The sequence below is a fragment of the Carcharhinus amblyrhynchos genome, chromosome 13 (genome assembly GCF_965287045.1).
Source record: "Carcharhinus amblyrhynchos chromosome 13, sCarAmb.v2.hapA, whole genome shotgun sequence".
NCBI lineage: Eukaryota > Metazoa > Chordata > Chondrichthyes > Carcharhiniformes > Carcharhinidae > Carcharhinus > Carcharhinus amblyrhynchos.
Genome location: NC_137336.1, coordinates 26,424,813 through 26,446,825, shown reverse-complemented (window position 1 = coordinate 26,446,825; position 22,013 = coordinate 26,424,813). Strand labels below are relative to the sequence as shown.

Here is a 22,013-nt window from a genome sequence, read left to right as displayed (position 1 = left end):
TCCCCATATCTGCTCCAAGCTGATAAGCCTCCTTAGTAGCAAGCTACAGCTATCTCCAAAGCTGTATTCAGACCCAAATTTGGGTGAGTTAGCAATCTTTGCTGTATAGCCTCATTCCTCTGTCCACAAACCAGATGGTCTCTGATCCTATCATTCAGAGTTCACAAATGGTACAATGAGGTGCTTTAAGGTCACCACAAATGCTATGTGAGGCACTCTAAGGTCACAACAAGTGGTGCTATATTTTCCACGTCTAGCTGATTTCTACTACGGAACCTAAATCACTCCACAATAATTAGTGGTTTGGGTGGATAATGGTCCTCCGGTATCATGGTTAATTCATGGTATATTTTGCTACTGGATTTTTCAGGCTGGACCAGACTCCAAAGTAAATTTAAAGTTCTACTGTTGATGGTGCTGAGAAAATTAGGGACTACTATATCCTCAGGAATCTTTTCTAGAATACTTAAAACTTTCTGTATTCCAATTCTCAGAATATTTCCTGAATTGCCCAATGGCATCAAATTTTCCCACCATTTCACAGGGAGACCAAGAACTGCTCAGCAATGTTCCTTCAGCAGCTTCCCTTAGTCTAACTTATTTTTCAACTCATAATATGAGCCAACTGTTGCAGCTTTCCTTAGATTTAATGCAATGCATAAAATCTCTGTCTCTGTTTCACTCCACCTCCGTGTCTCATCTAAGTGCACCTGTGGCGAGCTCTGCATTCTAAATTCTTTGGGATGTCAGTTTTAATTTTCGATTTGGACTCAATTCTTTTTCTGTTCAACCATCTTACTGGTCCGATACTAGGTGCAAACAGCTGACCTGCTGTTGGTTCTGCCCCAACATCAAAAGTATCAAAGTTTTCAGTTGATAAGTGCAGCTCCAATTTTCTTTTCCTTTTATTCAAAAATCATTTTATCCACTCTTTGTATTATTTTTATCCTGTTATATACTACATTTGTTGGATAAAAGAATGTAAAGTGATCGCACGTGGACTTGGATGAAAACAACAAAACAGGTTAAAGTGTTGACCCTAGAGGCTTGATCTAGGCTGGCAAGAAGCTTGCAAAGCAACCAATGTCACGTACATCTTAGCAACCACAAGAATGGCATGTTAGTAAATGTAATTGTGATTTGACACTTAAAGTGACAACACAACCACACAACAAACAGCCTCAAATATATGACAGGCTGCATCTAATGGAAGTCTCACCAACTTCCATTGAAGAATCTGATTTAACACAATTCTCTAGACTGAAAAAACAACAAACTTTCATTCATATAACATGTTTCAGATCCTCCAGTCATTCCAAAGCCCTTGACAGCAATAAGGCACTTCTGGAGTGTTTTTACTATTGTGCTGTTACAGAAAGTTAGGGGGCATGGAGTTGGGGGTAAGGTGTTAGTGTGGATAGGGGATTGGCTGTCAAATAGGAGGCAGAGAGTGGGTGTCAATGGGTGCTATTTGGATTGGCGGTTGGTGACTAGTGATCCAGGGATCACTCTGGCCCCAGGGATCGGTGCTGGGGCCTCAGCTATTTACCATTTATATAGATGATCTGGAGGAGTGAGCTGAGTGTAAGGTGTCGGAATTTGCTGATGACACAAAGATAAGTGGAACAGCAAATTGTGCAGAGGGTGTAGAAAGTCTGCAGAGGGATCTAGATAGGCTGAGCGAGTGGGCAAGGACCTGGCAGATGGAATACAATGTTGGCAAGTGTGAGGTTATCCACTTTGGCAGGAATAATAGTAGGAAGGACTACTACTTACAGGGCAAAAAGCTGCAGCATGCTACGGTGCAGAGGGGCCTGGGGGTCCTTGTGCATGAGTCGCAAAAACCCAGCCTACAGGTGCAGCAGGTGGTCAGGAAGGCAAATGGGATGCTGGCCTTCATAGCGAGGGGGATTGAATATAAAAGTAGGGAGGTCTTCCTGCAGCTGTACAGGGCACTGGTGAGGCCGCAGCTGGAGTACTGTGTGCAGTTTTGGTTGCTGCACTTGCACAAGGATATTTTGGCCTTGGAGGGAGTGCAGAGGAGGTTCACTAGGCTGATACCGGAGTTGAGGGGGTGGAGCTATGAAGAGAGGCTGAATAGACTGGGCTTGTACTCGTTAGAGTTTAGAAGGATGAGGGGGGATCTTATTGAGACATATAAGATGATGAAAGGGATGGATAGGGTAGAGGTGGAGAGGTTCTTCCCGCTCAGAAAGGACTAGAGGGCACAGCCTTAAGATGGGGCGGACGGGGGGGGGGGGGGGGGGGGGGGGGGGGGAGCAGTTTAGAACAGAGTTGAGGAGGAACTTCTTCACTCAAAGGGTGGTGAATCTCTGGAATTCTCTGCCCGTTGAAGTGGTGGAGGCTACCTCGCTAAATATATTTAAGACACAGGTAGATAGGTTTTTGGTAGGCAAGGGGATTAAGGGTTATGGGGAGAAAGAAGGAAAGTGGAACTGAGCCACTTCAGATCAGCCATGATCTTACTGAATGGCGGGGCAGGCTCGAAGGGCTAGATGGCCTACTCCTGCTCCTATTTCTTTTGTTTATGTTCTGGCAAACGTGGTTTCCAATTTGCACAAAACAATGTTCCACAAATAGAAATGAAATAAGCAACTTGCAAATTTATTGGTGGAAAGGTAAATATTGTTCAGGTCATCAAGAGAAGTTGGAAAAGTGTCCATGTTTATTTTTCATATATATTCACCTTGAGTAGCCTGACAGGGTCTCAGTTTAACATCCAAAAGGTAGCATCCTTTGACACAGCAGCACTCCTTTGTTAGTGCACTGGAGTGTCTGTTGTGATTTTATGCTGAAGTCTCTGAAGTGAGTTTTAAGTGCTCAACCTTCTGACAGAGTGGTGTGAACACTAAGCAAAGACTGCGACCTTAAAACAGTGAATATTGTCAAAGTAGTACATTTAAGATATAACCCTGCTGCCTCATTTCTTTCTTGCCAAGTGAACTTCCATTGTGTAATGCTATGCTTTCTTGTCTTGTGCCACCTTCATTCAACTACAACAGCTTATCTGCAACTACTCCGAAACTTTCATTACTCAACTATGCCTAGGTTGATTCCTCTTTCTGCTGCCCTCCACTTTGCTGTCTCAGAGTTATCTGTAGCTTTTCAGCACTAATCAAATGGTCAAAATACAGACATTTCCTTTCTGGGTGTCACATTTTAGCATATTTTTTGCTCTTGCTATTTCAGGAACCTCTTCATTAATCTTATCATCAGCACGTGGAATTTTTAGCATACGTCTTAACATTCATATTAAAGACATGATAGTAAACATAACTGTTATTCAAGCCAATGAAGAAAGTATTCAGTATTTTTATGATGATGCCAACTCACTGACTCTCACACATGACGTACTCCATTACTGAATGCTTGATTGTATTTCAAGTCCAAACGTACTCACCAAATATATTAGTTTTCACTGTGATAGACAGATGTGTGTTATGCCTCAGAATTTCTTGCGCTTTTGTGTACTGGATGTTCTCAAAGTTCTGTCCATTTACTTCCATAATCTGAAATAATTGTCACATGTTTTGAAGATCATTTCAATAGCAAAGGCGGACTCAAAGCACACTTTGTGTTTGAATTTTGTTAGCTGTACAGTCACTATGGCAATCACTATGGTAATAAGAATCTGAATATTAAATATTGGCTTAATGTAACTGAGTTTCAACCTCCCTCACCATGCTAGTGTTGCTACCCCACCTTCCCCAGTCCTCGCCACATCAATGCCCACACCCAGCACACACATGGACATTTCCAGAACTCTGAAGAGCTGTTGCTTTTCTAGCCCTAAGTGTTGAGGTTAATTATAGAACTGATACTATAACCCTGACCAAGATCAATTAACTCTGCACTGATGATCAATCCTTGTGTTTTCTGGTTCATATGGTTCAGCTAAAAACTAGACAATTTGTTGTGATAGTGGGGCAAAAACAGAGGCGAAGTGTCTCATCTAAGGTCAGAAATGCACTGTCACAACAAGGTATAGTAAGGCGCTATGCCTAAACGGTGAGTATTCAAAACCGGATGCAAAAATGGATGTGTGGGGGGTGAAGGTTAATGTGGCAGTTGAATTTTCTGTACTGCCTTTTCTTGTTTCATATCTTGGCTCCCATGTTTCATAGGAACACTTGCAGATAAATTTTAAACAAAATGGAATCTAAAATAAACAAGTGCTTCAGCAGTCATTTGGGACTTGATCAACACGGAGTACATTTTTAGAACTCAACAAATCTGTAAACACATATTAGCATGCCTTGCCTAAATCAAATTGAATATACTTTGTTAATTAGTCAAGTTAAAAGACTGGCATTTATATAGCAATTTTCATGATGACTGGACATCTCAAAGTACTTTACAGTCAATTAAGCATTTTTGAAGTATATTCATTGCTGGAATATAAGAAACACAGCAGTGAATTTGCATCCATCTAGCTCCCAGAACAGCAATGCAATAATGCCCTGAGGATTTATTTTTTGTGATATTGATTAAGGGATAAATATTGGCCAGTGTGCTGGGGATAACTTCCCTGCTCTTCAAAATAGTGCCACGGGACCGTTTACGTCCACCTGAAGGGCAAAAAGGGCCTCACCTTAACGTTTCATCCAAAAGCCAGCATCTGCATTGGTGCAACTGCCCTCTGAGCCTGGAGTAGAGCCTGAATCTGGGAACTAATGACTGAGAGACAGCAATGATACCAACTCAGCCACTGCTGACAGATGCCGTAATTTTGTGCCCACGTCTGCCACTACTGCAAATGGCACATGGGCACAGAATATCACGAGATTCAGAAAATGAGAATTTCACTAGCAAGACATTGCCTTCTGATTTTCCCTGCCCTTCACCGGTGATGTAACAAAAGGTCAGGAATCTCATTTCTTGGAACAAACAACTTATGAAAGGGCAACCTCCCACCCCCCACTGTCTCCCAACAGGGCTTGCAACACGTCAACAGGCAAAGGGAACCTTCCAGACTGCACAGGTAAGGGGAGTGGGATCATGTCAGGGGCAGTGCCAAGACGGACCACTCTGGAGAGGGAGGGTTCCCCTTGTGCACGCATGTATGCGTGTGTCAGCATTGCCGGCTTTTTCCAACCCCATTGCTGCTGAGCTGCATTCCAGTTTTCCTGCCTCAGCCAACACTCTGTGCAATGGAACATTCTGCCCAGCGTTTTAATACTTCCATACAATTGATTGTTTATACAATGGACACCAATGTAGACTGAATATTGAATATATCTCACAAAAACTAATGCATGCAAATTTCAAGAAGTCCCAGCTACTAAGAGTTCAACTGTTACAAATAATTGTATTTTCAAATGCAGTAGTTTTTACCTGGTCACCTCGCTTAAGTCCAGCCTCAGCAGCTTTGCTGCCTGCCTCCACGCTTTCCACAAAGATACCAAATCCTCTCTCACTGCCACCAAGCAGACTAAAGTACAATGGTGACTCTCTGGAAGGTTTTAGCAAAGTTATCTGCCTCCACTTAGCTTTAGCAGCACAAGCAATATTCAACAACCTGAGATGTCCTTTCATTTTCTGAAAATTATAAAGAATATAAACTGTATAGTAACGTATACATAATTACAAGGTAGAAAGCAATGAACAATTGGAAGTGAATGCAAACCAGTATTCTAATCAAAGTATTCAAATTAAACAACGGTTTCTGAATAAATGGTTCATTACTCTTATCCAAAACTCAGAAGTAAACAATGATTTCAAAATTAACCAATTATATATAACGTTAATAACTTTAATTTTGTTTTCACTGTTTATTAATCTTGAGTGATTGTTATATAGACAGTACTTGATCAAAACAAGTTATGCAGTATATTAAAACAAGCATGATTTTTATTCAGGTAATAAATGATAGGCAGGAGTATATGAGACACTTTACATCTTTGTAAATGTTTTGGCATGAAGCAAAGCTATGTACAAAAGTAATGACCATTATGATAAAAACTTTGTATTGTTGTCATTAGGTTACTTCATTTTGAAAGGATAAATATAACACAAAACATCATCATTTAACTACATCAACAACAGGAAAGAAAAAAATGGATCAAGTTGAAAATGAACACAGTAAATTTAATGGTGGTGGTGTCCTACAATATCTCATCAATCTGATCAGAACTAAAATACAACTGATTAATGGCATTCTATTGAAAATATTTAGAGAAACAATGAACAACTAGGAATTAATAAGAGGCAGCAATATCACCCAGGTTCAGTGAGATGATAAATTGCAAAAGTGAAGCTTGAACAGTTTATTGGTCACCAGTGCTTCAGGAATTGCACAACTAAGTGCCAGAAACATAGAAAGATAACACTGGGGTTGCAGGCAATAAACATGCTTGCTTGGAACCATGTGTCAGTTCTATAACAGACTGTTTTTTCTAAAATTGCTTCAGTTTATATACTTTTTTCACTCATTCGCAGGACATGGGCATTGCTGGCTGGCTAGCATTTATTGCCCATTCCTAGTTGTCCTTGGAGGGCAGTTGAGACTCAATTACGTTGCTACAGCTCTGAGGTCACATGTAGGCCAGACCAGATAGGATACAGATTTGCTTCCCTAAAGAGCATTAGTGAACCCGTTGGGTTTTTCCCGCCAATTGACAATGGTTTCATGTCTTCAGTAGATTCTTAATTCCAGATTTTTTAAAATTGAAGTTATTTGCTGTGGCAGAATTTGAACTTGGGTCCCCAGAACATTAGCTGAGTTTCTGGATTAATAGTCTAGCGATAATACCACTAGGCCATTGCCTTCCCTTCATAAACCTTATAACTTACTCCCCACACAACATTCATTCCGTATTCATTTTCGAATTTAATCTATTCTCTATTGGTCTTTTGGTCATGTTGTTGATAGAGTTAAGTTGTTATGTTCAATTTGAAATTATATTTGCTATTTTTAGTCAAACGAGTGACTACTTTTGTACTTGCTCTTCCATCACGCTAAAACATTTACTGATGTGCCAAAGTGTTTCATACATTACTGCAGTTGATACACTTACCGCAGTTTCTAACTTATTTTCAAATTCCTCTAGAAAACTGGTCATGGCAGGATCTCCTTCAAAATCATTGAAGTGATTGTTCACCCATAAGAGCACAACTCTTGTGACCTAAAACAAGTTATTTGAAATTTAGAAATACAACATATAAAAATGAGGCGCAAAACATGCTAATAAATTTAATTGCTAATTTTAAATTAACGTTGTTGCTGTATGTTGTCTATTCCCAGACATATAGCCACACAAGCACACTTAAAAAATTTTTAATCTTCAAATATCCATTATTTTACTTTCTTATATTGGAAATTAATAACATTCTTCAGACTGACCTTGTCCCTAAGGCTATCAATGTTAAACCACTCCAGTAATTTTTCTCCAACCTCCATAGGACCTGACAGAAACGTTCTACACGTTAACAAGAAATCCTCTATGTACGTGGGATCCACAATGGAATGTTCTTCAACTAGATGCCTAATGAGTCTGTCTGGTGTTCCCTGAAAAAGTAATGCAACATTATTAAAATCAGTTCAGTTATTCTATAGACCATTCCTCTTCTACTTACTTTGGGTGAAAACTCTACTTGACAAATTTGCAAACATAACTCACTAATTCAGCTAATATAAATTTGTGTTGCCTTGTGGTGAAGCAGAGATACAAGTTGCTTCTGGCCCTGGCTTTCATTTGTCACACACCTATCCAATAATACATCTATATTACCAGGCAATTTTATTTTCAATCTTTTTATCCAGAAACAAAAACTTCTTGTTTTGGCAAGGTATCATGGGGATGGCTCTTCACCTAACAGAGAAACTATGAGCTCCAACACTTTTCATTTTCCCACTGTTTTTTAAAGTATTTTTATTGAAGATATTTTTCATTTATACAAAAAATGCAACAAACTCTCAAAGATTGCTACAATGCAGTAGGATCATTTTACAATTCAGTCTCTTCTCACAATAAGTAGTCTGTCAGCCCTATAACAGTTTAAAGCTTATTTGTGTCACAAGTATCAGATTTGAAGCTCATCTCAGGATCAGATATGACACCCAGGCCATGAAAAGTCTGTTTGCATCTGAAGTCAGAGACAGGAATGCAGTCATTTGAATTTCATGGTTTCATTTGTAAATGGCCCAGCTCTGATTAAAGTATTTTATAGTTCATTCATTAGTGTCACAAGTAGGCTTACATTAACACTGCAATAAAGTTGCTGTGAAAATCCCCTAGTCGCCACACTCCAGTATCTGTTTGGGTACACTGAGGGAAAATTTAGCATGGCCAATGCACCTAACCAGCATGTCTTTCAGATTGAGGGAGGAAACCAGAGCACCCAGAGAAAACAAATGCAGATACAGGAAGAATGTGCAAATTCTGTACAGACGGTGACCCAAGCCGGGAATTGATACCAGGTTCCTGGCACTGTGAGGCATTAACCACTGTGCCACTCTTACAGGAATTAAGAATGGATTCTATAACTCCAAAACAACTGAAATAAAAAAAGATACGTGAGCCCATAACTTCTAGTGGGGTATTCCCCACCACTGAGGACTCATCGGGCCCTACCCACGACCTTCACATTAAATCACTTGCTCACCTCCCGGTAATGGTGCTACTTATTGTAATCATAACTGTAATAAAGGTTTTCTGGTGAAAACGTCCACTGCTACATATAGGATTATAAAGTGAGAAAATGGATAAAAATCACACAGCACTATTAAGGATACATGAATGCTCCTGGGTCCACTAGGATAACAAGAGAAAATTCGCTATCATGTACACTCATAAGATTGCCCTTGTCAACATGATAATCACATAACAGGATCAATTAAGAATTACAGAGGTTAACAAGGATTAACAAAGAATTGCAAAACATGACAATAAACTGGATGGTCAGTGAAATTCACCTTATGGCTCAGTTACAGGATTGTACCTGCCAAATGAAAGAAACAGAGTGCAGGATCAATACAAGAAGCTGCAAATTGTGATTCTGAATCATTGCCTTCTATGGATTCTAAAAAGAAACGCCAAAGCCTCAACATAGATTGTCAAATGAGCTAACAGACCCTTCAAGGATGACCCTCAGGACAGCAGGATTGTGCAGGGCTTACTTAATTCCAGAAGTCTTCAAACACATTCTGACCACAACAAAACCTGTGTAGTTTTGCTGCACTACTGCCGAGTCCTGGAACAACAAGACTTTTGCTCCATCATCGAGTTACGTCCTATCAAGTCTGGCAGCCTCAAAACTCTTTGGCAGTTCCTGAAGCTATGGAAATGTATAATAATAGAACATGGACATTGAATGTCCCTAAACTTGATCCACCCTGCCTTCATGTTGAGCTTATAAAAACTCAGCAGCCAACTTTCAAAAAATTTAACCTGGTGCTTGCCTTCAGCTCCCTCTGGAAAACTGATCACATGGACATTCTTCCTATGGGGTCCAATTTTCCAGATGCATCAGGATATCTGATGTACCATGCAGCTGACCTTCTAAGGATTGCAGCCAAGTTTGATCAAAGAAGCAGTACTTCCAACATTAAGATTTCTATCTCCCGCCTCACTGAGCTTCTTGCCAGTATTCTGCAGTTCATCCAAGTGAGCATCAACATTGTGTGTCAAAACATCAAGTTTGTCACCAAAAACTTTAATAATGTTTGCAGTCATCACCTGCAATGCCTTCGAAAGCACTGGACCCAGAGCCTGCTCCTCAGCCAGGTTGCCATGTTGGTGCCCGGCTCTGCCCCAGGTACCTCCGATTGCTCCTTTTTCTCGATTATTTTTCTGACACTCCTCTGCACTCCGTCATCAGCACTTCCCCAAAACTGTTCTAAAGACATAGCACAATGTATAGACTCCAAGACATAGCGACTGGGATCTGTACGTCAGGATAAAAATAAGGATAAAAAAACGAGCAGCGCTAGAGCTCATGAAAACACCTTAATTCCTGTGCTCACATCATATGACCCAGAATCTCAATGAGTTTGTTCTGCTACTTTGCCATTCTGTTGCTCAAGATATTCTTTATTTCATCATGTTGCTGAAGGATAATATACTGCTTTTGAATCAGATCCTGAAGGATAATTAGCTGTTCTTTCAACTGTTCATTTTCCCATTCAACAAGGGGAGGGGGAGGGAAATGGAGAGAGGACGAGGGAGGGGATAATGTACGAGGCGGGGAAGAATATAACCCTATAGTAAGAGTACGGTAATGCATTTGTCTAGTACTATTGGGTAGTCAGTCATGTTAAAACATTAACGAGGCTTATCTTTTTAATAATTCAGAATATCACTTGCCTACTAAGTAATGTTTAGTTGGAATTACTTTCAGTTTGTACGGAGATTGTAACATCTTGTTTTCATGGTATAACAAAATTAAATGCTTCATTGATAGCTAGCAAAACCTTTGAAACTTTGCATACGTGAGAATTAATAATAGTAAAGACAAGAGAAAATGAGAAAATTGTTCTATCTGAAAACATAAATTGCATTAATTGCAACAATCCAATGTCTTTCTCAGCCTACCTTTATCACTATGTGTCCTTTCCTTGTTCCACTACGATCCAGCTCTCTGTGCTCTTTCACCATTACTATCTCTCCTTCCTCCTCAACCTTGTGAGTGTTCTTCTCCACTTGATTCAGAATTCGGCAATAATCCTGTTGAGCTATACTGACAAACTGTCACAAGATAGAAAGAGAGATCAAAAATGATTAGATTACACGTATCATATATATTAAAGTAATTTTTTCCAAAAGACAGGGCCCAAATATACTTAAAGTTTTACACAGGGATAATGTCTGATAGTGAGGTTAAATTCGTTTAGGATTTCTGCACAAGGCAAATCATATTTCATGAAATTCCCTATTTAAAGATGGCAAAAGTTGTAAAATTGTGTATCTTTATCTTTTGGGGTGGAAGTGGAAGCAGAAGGAACTATAACATGACAAACTTCTCGTGTTTCATTCTGATGACTATTGGAGCACATAAAACATGACAAAATTAAACTAGGATACCAATAGATAAATCATAGTTTTTCCGGTAATCTGCGTGCTCTAGCAGCAATTCCAGATTTCACAACATAAAATAAGTAAAGCACATCGCATTATGGTAGAACATTATGCATAAAGGGCATCACAAAACTTTCACTGACCATCAGTTTATAATGATCAATAAGCATGAAAATCTAAAATTTGAAACACTGCCAATGTATACAAGTACTACTATGTGAAAGCTAAATCCTGGAGTTCCCTCTCTAACAGCACTGTGGGCGTACCTACAACTCAGGGGCAGCAGCAGTTCTCGAAGGCAGTGCATGAACACCTTCTAATGGGCAAGTAGGGATGGGCAATAAATGCTGGTCTAGACAGTGAGGCCCAGATCCCATAAAATGATTTAGAACATTTTGAAATCCTTCCCTCAAGATATTAATTCGTGCTGCTTAGTAACCATCAACAACTTCCAGAGCATCGAAGAAATGGTCACTGTTCACATACAAGTCCAGATAATGTTGACAGTCCACTGATTTAGATAGGATTGGAAGGTTACAAATTAGTCTGACTCTGTCCTGACATACCCATTTCAACTAATGTTACTGAATTGGAATCACAGAGACTTAGCCCACACACCCCTCACTAAAGCCCACAGCCTCTGATGCTAACTACAGACACCCATCATCACATGGTTAGTTCAGCATAGGCCAGGCATCAAATTTAGAAGTTTCCATCTTTATCACAATGCTTGGTGTATGTATCATATAGAAGCATCAGAGTATCCAGTGCTGAGTGAGACTTAGAGAATCGTCAATTAGTGAGTATAATAATCTTAACCCCATGAATTGAATTTTCTACTGTCATATTGCCACTCTGCTCCTATTTTCCTGCTTTAATCTGGACCTCCCCGTTTCTTGCCTGGATTTCTGACTTAGACCTGCCAAGGAATGTGGAGTATAACTTCTCCTGGAGTCCTTCAACGTAGCAAAAAAGCTTCCGGGGAAATGAAGCCATGTTCCTTTTTTACGGCACTGGTAAGTTTAAATGTTCCAGCCACATTGACAAGCTAGAACATGTCAAGTGTGTAGTTAAGGATGGGACTCAATGACTCATCAGTCAGGGGTGGAGGTATGGGGTTGAGTGGTCAAGGATGCGGGGGCATTGGGGTGAGGGCGCAGTTTAGTAGCATAGTTACCCAGGAGTTAGAATTGCTTTTAATCCTTCTAACTTTTCCTGAGTAGCTTTTCCAAATTGGAACCATCTGAAGTCTCAGAATTCAACTTGGGAGTTCCAGAGGGTTCCAGATGTAGGATAATTGCCCAAAGGAAGTTGAAATTGCCTGGGCAATTCCCATGCAGCCCTTGTGTGGGGATCTCTGAGAAGTCCCCCAGTACATCTTCCAAAGTGCTTCTGGGGTATAACCCTCAGGGGAACGGAAGATCTGGGCCCAAAACACAGGAAATTAGCAACTCTACATGTGTCCGTGCAGATTTACTGGCTACCTAGATGATAACAATTGCCGCAATAAACCTGCAAACAAATCTTAGAGACAGTGGGAATAAGGCAGCCTCTATAAATTTATGTACTTTTTGTGCTATGTATCTAATGTACTTCTATAGCATACTGTGATCATAACGTTTGAGTACATTTTGCACTTCCGTCTAATCCTCTTCCCAGCTTCAACGGACTGCAATGGTTCAAGGAGAATGAGCAATAAACGCCAGCATTGTCAGCAATGCCCAAATGAAATAAAATAATATAATGTTATGCTCCTCATTCTGTAGGTTATTTTGCCTCTCTCTCAAAGAACATCATCAAAATTGTTGAAATCTTCCCTCTTTAGGAGACAGATCAAACAGAAACTACCAGCATTGACTGGTATGCAAATTCTCATCTTAGTCAGGTACCTGGCACTAATTGTAACTATTCACTGCCAAAATGCACACACTGCCAGTGTCAAGAGCCCAGCTGCTTTCAAGGGGATGGTCTAATTATTTCATTTTGTTTCACAGTTGCCCAGGAAATAGTCATCACCGCATATCCTCCAAGTGTGGCTAAATTAGAAATTCTCTTGTTAAATTGCAATAATCAAAGTGCTCTTGAACCATGTCCTTACCTGACAATCATCTGCTTTGGTCCTAACAATTCCTTTCATATACTGTTTCTCCAGGGAAGGAGAAATACCAAAACTGTTTCCCATGCAAAGTGTTTCAGCTCTTCCATGGGAGTCAATAATTTCCACTGAGCCGTTTAGAATAACATACCAGGACTCCAGCTGGAAGTAAAGCAAAATGGAATTTGAAGAGAAACTGTGATTTAATGTATGTACAAGTAACTCAGTTTTCATATAAAATCATAAATTTAAAAGCTTTATATATTTTAGGAATATTTCCCCTGCTACAATGCCCATGACAAACAAGATTTCTGTTCACTGCTATTAATAGTGTCACCATAAACATTTTATTTTTCCATATATTTACCATTTTGCGAACGAACAGAATCCTTCCTGAAAACAATTTGAGAAAACAACACACTGAAAATTATCTGTGTCATAAATTGGTGCCTTTTAACTGTGTTAGCTGTCTTACCAAACAAAATACGAGAGCTTGGATCAATTGTTATTACTAATCTGAAATCCAGTGCAGTCAAGCATGGATAAAACTTAGCAATGTAAACAGCATTCTCATTTTCCAAAAAAGGGAGACACAATATTAACATCTTTGCTAAAACCAAAATAGTCAACAGATTTATAAAACACTTGGGGCGCAATCTGACCAAAAAAAATTTGAAGTGTCATTAAAGTCTAAAAAGGGCTGTGTTCCCGAGTGAATTTGACCCTGCCCAACTGTTTTACCGACAGTGGGGAAATTTGCACCAATGGGGGGAGGGGCAAAGCCTAAGCTCGCTTGTCAAATCAAAGCTTCAAAGCATTCAAGCATCATTGTGCATGGTGCCCCAATCTCCCAGTAAACTGGGAGACCTCTTCCCATCACCCTCCCCAAGGACTGGATCCATCCCCAACATTGGCAACATGTTCTCCCCCGCAACATCAGGAGTTGCCAGCATCAAGGCCCTCCCAATGAATCCCTGGGCAGACCCCTAAAAACATTCTCCGCTCATCCGCCACCTTGCAGAGGCCCCGCCTGTTGATGTGCATACCCCCACCACCCCACTCAGGCCCCACCCCACACCCACACTTAGGCTTCACCCTCTGGCAATGCCCTGGGCACACAAAGTGTCCAACCAGGCACTGTAGAGTGCCATATGGGCACTGTCCAGCCCCTGACCACGCAGGGACTTCAATGTAATTTCCCTTGGTATGGCCATTGTACCAGATCTCTGCTAGTGGAGACCAGCTGTGATTCTCGCCAGTGAGGGTGAAGCATCCACGAGGCCTGAAACAGCTGCCCTCGATGCGCTAATTGAGTGAAATGCAGTCAATCTTATGCAACTTGGCTGGGAACATTGTGTGTGATGCCAAACTGATTCATGCCTGGTGTGAACCAGGTTTTTGGTTTTGCATGCAATCTTACCAGCTTGCCACATCAATTGACCAGCACAGCGAGCTGGTAAGATCATGCCCATAACTTTTATATTTGCACCTACAAAATAATTCAAAGTGTAAATAAAAGTCATTCTCAAGTTATTTAGATGGGATTCTTATTGAAAATCTTCCACTTTTCTGAGCATCCAACAATGAAAACATATGTCTATTTTGCATCATAACCCTTATGTTTTGTTTGAACAGAAGTCAACCTTTAATGCATTTTATCTGTCTCTAGTTGAGTTTAATAGACTGTCAACATGGCTAACAAAACAGGAGACTGGATTTGAAAAGGTCAGAAGGTATGCAGTAGAATCTCAAAAATACCCAGGAAGAATCCAGAGTGCAACTGAAATGAAAGCATAAGGAACACTGCAATAAAGCTCTTAAGTTTGCTATTCAAAACATTAGAACACAAGAAATAGGTTTTTTGGCCCTTCAAGCCTACTATTCCGATCAATAAGATCATGGCCACAACTTCATTTTCCTCCCTGTTCCTGAAAAACCTGGAGTCTTTTGTGGATCAAAAATCTAACTCAGTCTTGAACATATCCAACGACTCAACCTCCAATGCACACCAGAGAAGAGAAATCCAAATACTAACAACTCTCAAGGGAAGAAGTTCTTCCTCATCTCTGTCTTAATTGGGAGGTTCCTTAGTTTGAAACTTTGGCTCCTAGTTCATGATTCCCCAAGAGGTGAAACACTACCCTGTCAAGCTCACTCAGAACCTTGTATGATTCATTAAGATTGCCTCTCATTCAAGTATGGCTTCACCAACTCAACCTTCCCTCTTCAAACCACTCATTCATCCCAGGAACAAAATGCTTCCATATTTATTCAGGAATTGAGAGCAAAATACTCTTGGTACATATGGTAATTTGTTTACAAGCAGTAAAACTCAAAATAATATTGTTAAATATTTCAGCAGTTTGATATTTCTTTTCAACAATTCTTCCAACACCACAGATAACATGGTTCAAAGTTTAACAGCTCCCCTTTACAAAACCCCTAAACTAGCCTCCACTGCCAAGAATTGAAAACCAAGCCCAAAGGGTTAAACAGAAAATTGAGAGAAGAATCAGAAGTCAATAGCACCCACACAGCTCCCACTTCACTCAGCTGCATTAATGGAAGCTTGGAAAAAGACTGTCTCAGCCACAGTCAGCCTGAGGCTAGAGAAGCAATCAAAGGTTAGGAGGATAAAATGAAAATAATTTGATTTTGTGAAATTTCATGAACTATAAATATGAAAACACAACAGGTGATAGTAGTGATTACCTCTTTTCCATCATCAGTTATTATTGCTCCTGAATGTTCTACAACTTCAAAGATCATGACTGAGCACAGTTCACGCCTGACAAACATAGTCATGTTGGCAAAAGCAGGCAGTTGATGCATAAACTCCAGCAATTGCTCTGTAAAATAATACACGTTTAGCCCATGTTACAGAGACACATGTTTCCAAAGACGCACTTCTAAATATAATAATATATCATGTCAAGAACTTTCTCAGTAGTGTCTATCATATTTACAACCAAAGTGCCGAGAAAACTCCGGTACATTATACTGGCAGTTTCCCACTGGAGACTGATCGCCATGTGCCACTATCCACTATTTACTTCTCAGTCCTGTATCATTTATATTGTGGAACCCCAGATATGAAGTTAGCACACAGACTCTTTCTGGGGAATAGATTCCCCAATTTTGCTGTAACCAGCTCACTTAATCTGACAAAATCTTTGCAGAGTCAGAATTTCTTGAGGTTATCATTACAAATCCCATTTTCTTGCATTTAGATAGGCTGCCAGGATGAATCTTTCCCCTGCATCAAACTAAGAGTCCTAAATGAAATGAGCATGGCTCAGTCTCTATGAACTCCTGAATTTTTTCATGCACCTTGGACTGTCTAACACCAATACTTGATATCAAAAGTAAAAGTGTAATGTTCTTCTTGAGAAGTACACAGATTGATCTTATAATTTAAAAAGATAGATACTGACACTTTTAATGGGGCAGAAAAATCTCACTACAACCAAAAGAGAAGAAACATTGTTTTAAAATTTCCAATTTAAAGACAAGTACAATCAAATCATAGAATCATTGAATACAGTGCAGAAGGGGGTAATCCGGCCCATCAAGTCTGCACCGACCACAATCCCACCCAGGCTCTATTCCCATGACCCTCATATTTACTCAGCTAATCCCTCTGACACTAGGATTAATTTAGCATGGCCAATCAACCTAAACCACACATCTTTAGACTGTGGGAGGAAACCGGAGCACCTGGAGGAAATCACGCAGACATGGGGAGAATGTGCAAGCCCCACACATACAGTGATCCAAGGTTGGAATTGAACCCAGGCCCCCGGCGCTGTCATGCAGCAGTGTCAACCACTGTGCCACTCCTTAAGGAAATCATCACAATTTTGATTGAAAGGTCATAAGCATTTAATGATAAGGTTGAAATGTTTTTTTGTGTAGCACAGCTGTACTGAACAGGTACTGGAAATGGAAACTGTCTGCAGCTCTGAGAAAATTTAAGCTAGTCTTCTAACAATTGAGCTTAGTTTTGTTTTATCAGCTGAATCTTACAATGACGAACTGGCAATCGGCACAGCTTTTCTCTTTCTATGGATTCTAGTATAAATTTGTATTTAATATAGTGGCCTTTATAACCTTAGGAGATCCCAAAGCACTTCACAACCACTTAAGTCCTTTGAAGTGTAATTGCTGTTCTAAGGTGAGTAAACACAGCAGTGAATTTGTTCACAGCAGCAAAAAACCCACAAAGAGCAATCAGATAAATGACCAAACATTCTACTTGGTGATATTGGTTGCAGGATAAGTTTGGTTACATCACCAACAAAACTCTCCTCTTCAAATCATATCCTGGGATCTTTCACACTCACCTGAACAAAACTATAACAACTTTAACTCAAGGAAATGTCCCATTATAAAACAAAGTACAACACAGAGCCACAAAGAGATATTAGTTTACATTATCAAAAGTTGGATCAAATAAGTAAGTTTTGGAAAGTGTCATAAAGGAGGAGAGCGAGCGAGGGAGGGAGGCGGAGAGCGAGGGAGGGAGGGAGGGAGGCGGAGAGCGAGGGAGGGAGGGAGGGAGGCGGAGAGCGAGGGAGGGAGGGAGGGAGGCGGAGAGCGAGGGAGGGAGGGAGGGAGGCGGAAAGCGAGGGAGGGAGGGAGGGAGGCGGAGAGCGAGGGAGGGAGGGAGGGAGGGAGGCGGAGAGCGAGGGAGGGAGGGAGGGAGGCGGAGAGCGAGGGAGGGAGGGAGGGAGGCGGAGAGCGAGGGAGGGAGGGATGCAGATGTGAACAAAGCGCTGGTGGGCTTTCATTTGAAAAAATAAGTATTATGGACAGCCAGTGCCTAAAACAGGGCCTGTAAGTAGCCTTCTTGCTCCCATAGCCCCACAGTCAGCTGGCTCTAATCTTTATAGAGATCTGCTGCTGCATGCACAAAGCATTAGGCCACTTTCTGGTACAAATCAAGGTTGTTAATAGGGTCCCATTGCAACTGTTAGGGACATAGGGTGGAGTTTGTAATGCAAACACTCCAACCAATGGATCTAGGTCTTCCAATCAGGAAACAGAAAACGTTAAAAAAATGGTGTGGGAATTTTTCAGAGCTGTAAGATTCAGGTGTGCTCCTTCTTGTTCCACTGAAATACATTGGGATGTTGCTTCCCTTGGTTTGATGTTACCTTCCCCTGCCTCTCAAAGCAACTATTGAGATCTGCAAGCCACTGCTGGCCTCCCACTGGGCCACAATTCCTCAAGCCCAAGTGCAGTGAGTAGCTTCACAGTGGCAATCTACAAGAATGAGCAAAGAACCAACATGCTACACTAACCCAAAAGTCAAAAATTGACCCCAGAAAAGGGAGAAGTGCTGTCAATGTTAAGGTCACAGGTGCCCTTTACTAGCACTGTTGTCTGACAATGGATCAAGATTTAAAATATTTCCCTGCCCTCAATGTCTTTGGACATTACCCTGTCCACCCACATGATCAACACCGTTTATCATAAAGAAAATGAAAGAATGTGGCGGAAGTCTCAAGTCACTGAAATCAACATTTAGATCCGGCAGAGGTTTACCCTAAAGAAACTAAAATGTTTGTTCCTATTTTTTTCTAATGTTTATTTCCAAACAAAAATTCAAAATGAATCCAATTCATGGTCCCTACGAGAAGATCAAACAAGATCCGAGCTGACAAAACGAGGCATTGCACTGCATCTTGGGCTTGATCAAACAAGATCCAAACTGACAACAAGGTTGGATAAATACAGGATGCCAACAAGAGGAATATTAGCCTGAAGTGTTTTGATTCTAAGAAAACCCAGGCAGTTCTCAAGGTCCTCAAAATGGATCTGTCTGTAATCAGAAGTTCCTATGTTTGTGGGCACACTAGCATGCTACTTTAGTTGCAAGGTAAGAATAAACTGCGAACAAAAAATGATGCAACATTGCTATGAGGCCAACTACTTGGTGGACACACTAAAAATATCGAGCAAATTCAGCCACTCTGTTTCACTAATTTTGCTGAATTATTGAATCCCTACAGTGCAGGAGACTGCCATTTGGCCCATCGAGCCTGCACCAACAAAAATCCCACCCAGGCTCTATCCCCATAGCCCCCACATATTTACTCTGCTAGTCCCCCTGACACTAAGAGGCAAGTTAGCTTGGCCAATCAACCTAAGCTGCACCTTTGGAAGGACTATGGGAGGAAACCAGAGCACCCGGAGGAAACCCATGCAGACATGGGGAGAATGTGCAAATTCCACACACAGACTGCGGAGTTTGCGGATACTTGAATGTTCTGAACTAAAATTTAGCACAATCCTAATGTAATCAGAGCATCAGACAGCAAAGTACAAGGGAATGAAAATGTAAGGTGAGAGAGAAAGATATTTTCTTAAATTGTACCTATGTCATCGTCAGTTCGGTCTGCTGGATCCTTCTCCAGACATTCCCGAACAACATCCCTGCCCATCAGTGGATCAGATGCTCGGTCAATGTCTTCTTCATCTTCTTCCTCTTCTTCAGAGTCTACAGCTGTTTCTGGAAGACCAGTAAGATCGACATCCCCCATTTCACTTTCTGTAGCCTACAGCAAGAAATACTTTTATGTTAATCATTTGCATGTATCATAAAAAATACAACATTTCTCTGAAAAAAATGTTCTCAGTGATTCACTGCTGGTTTTGCCTTTTTTTTTATTCACTTAAATCAAAATACTAGTTTTATAAATTACAAATCCAGGCATTGTTATAAAATGATGTTTTGCACTCAGAAGCTAAGCATCCAGCAAACTTATAACCTCTGAAGACATGAAACCAAATACTTACTAATTTAGAGTGAAATTAAAACAGGATTGCACTGAAGTGTCACAAATTTTAAACACTATGGCTGGACTTGTGAATTCTAGTTTTCAGCTTAGTTAAGTTCATAAGTTTTCAATGAGAGGTAGTGGTAACATCACTGGAATAGTAATCCACAGGCCCAGGTTAATGCTCTGCGGAATGGGTTTCGTTCTCACTATGGCAACTAAATAGGGAATTAAAAAGCTAGTTGTGGTCATCGTGACCACAAAACCATTGACACTCTGGCAGGACAGACCCAGTAGAGGTGGCAACATCGTGGCATACAGTCGAGAGGGAGTTCTCAACACTGATTCTTGACCACATGAAGTCTCGTGGTATCAGGTCTAACATGGGCAAAGAAACCTCCTGCTGATTACCAGCCACCATCTCCCATCAGCGGATGGAGCACTACTCCTTCGTATTGAACATGACTTGTAGGAAGCAAGGGTGCAAAATATATTCTGGGTGGGGGACTATGGCTTGGCATCACCACTACTGACTATGCCTTAAAGGACATAGCTGCTAGACTGGGTCTGCTGCAGGTGGTGAGGGAACCAACAAGGAAAGATTGATGCCCTCATCCTCACCAAACTGCCTGCCATAAATGCATCCATATATGACAGTATTGGTAAGAATGAACACCACACAGTCTTTGTGAAGACAAAGTACCACCTTCACACTGACAATATTCTCTATTGTGTTGTGTGGCACTATCATTCAAACAGATGCAACTGAAACTGGGCATCCAAGATATCTTCTGGGCCATCAGCAGCAGCAGAATTGTATATAACCGCAATTGGTAACCCCATATTCCTCACTCAACAACTACCATCAAGCCAGGGGATTAATCCTAGTTCAATGAAGAGTGAAGGAAGGCATGCCAGGAGCAGCAAATACGGAATTAAAGAGCTAGTTGTCAACCTGGTGAAGCTGCAACAAAAACTATGTGCCTGCCAAAAGCATGCAATGCTCAGAGATAAGCAATCCAACAACCAACGTCTGCAATCCTCAACATCCAGTTGAGAGTGGTGGTGGTCAATTAACTAGAGAAGACACCACACATCCCCCCCACTCTTGATGGTGGTCAGATATCAGTGTAAATACAAGGTATTTCCACCAATCTTTAGCCAGGAGTGCTGAGTAAATGATCCAGCTAGGCCTCCTCTTGAGGACCCCAGCTCACACGTGCAAGTCTTCAGCCAATTCAATTCACTCCACGTGATAGCAAGAAACAGCTGAAGGCACTGGCTACTGCAAAGACTATGGGCTCTAACAACATTCCAGCAATAGTTCTGAAGATTTGTGTGCCAGAACTAGCTGTGCCCTGAATCAAGTTGTTCCAGTACAGCTACAACATTGGTATCACAGCAATGTGGAAAGTTGCCCAGATATGTCCTATCCTCAATAAGGAGGACAAATCCAATCAGGCCAATTATCACTCCAGCAATCTACTCTCAATCATCAGCAAAGTGATGGAAGAGGCTGTCAACAGTGCTGTCATGCAGCACTTACATCAAAACAATCTACTCACTCATTGACGCTCAGTTTGGGTTCTGCCAGAGCTATTCAGTTCCTGACCTCATTACAGCTTTAGTTCAAATATGGACAAAAGAGCTGAACTCAAGAGGTGAGGTAAGAATGACTACTCTTGACATCAAGGACTCATTTGATCAAGTGTGGCATCAAAGAGCCCTAGCAAAATTAGAGCCAACGGGAATCAAGAGGAAAACTCTCCACCAGTTGGAGTAATTTATATGGCTGCTCCAGTTCAGTTCTTGATCAATAGTAACCTTTAAGATATTGAGAGTGTGTGATTCAGCAAATGTCAAAGGGAGATGGTTAGATTTTCTTTTATTGGAGATGGTCATTCCCTTGCATTACTCTCATACCATCTCTAATATAATTATTGTTGCTACTTTCTGTGTAGAAATTATTTCGATGTAGAGATGCCAGCGTTGGACTGGGGTAAACACAGTAAGAAGTCTCACAACACCAGGTTAAAGTCCAACCAGTTTATTTGATAGTAATCCCACAAGCTTTCGGAAACGGTGTTCTAACCCTCCACA

At 40.9% G+C, this 22,013-nt stretch overlaps 1 protein-coding gene across 7 annotated transcripts in view; it reads right to left on the bottom strand.

Moving 5' to 3' along the window:
- Nucleotides 1-22,013, bottom strand: part of LOC145351783 (rap guanine nucleotide exchange factor 6-like) — a 360,268-nt gene that overhangs the window by 65,445 nt on the left and 272,810 nt on the right. For all 7 annotated transcript variants that reach the window (XM_080201415.1, XM_080201409.1, XM_080201411.1 and 4 more), the window contains exons 8-15: nucleotides 19,511-19,691; nucleotides 15,844-15,980; nucleotides 13,135-13,293; nucleotides 10,554-10,706; nucleotides 7,364-7,528; nucleotides 7,038-7,145; nucleotides 5,356-5,559; nucleotides 3,422-3,530 (exon numbers count right to left, since the gene is read on the bottom strand). In XM_080201415.1, the coding sequence (XP_080057541.1) occupies nucleotides 3,422-3,530; nucleotides 5,356-5,559; nucleotides 7,038-7,145; nucleotides 7,364-7,528; nucleotides 10,554-10,706; nucleotides 13,135-13,293; nucleotides 15,844-15,980; nucleotides 19,511-19,691 (1,216 nt within the window). The remainder of the gene's footprint in view (nucleotides 1-3,421; nucleotides 3,531-5,355; nucleotides 5,560-7,037; nucleotides 7,146-7,363; nucleotides 7,529-10,553; nucleotides 10,707-13,134; nucleotides 13,294-15,843; nucleotides 15,981-19,510; nucleotides 19,692-22,013) is intronic.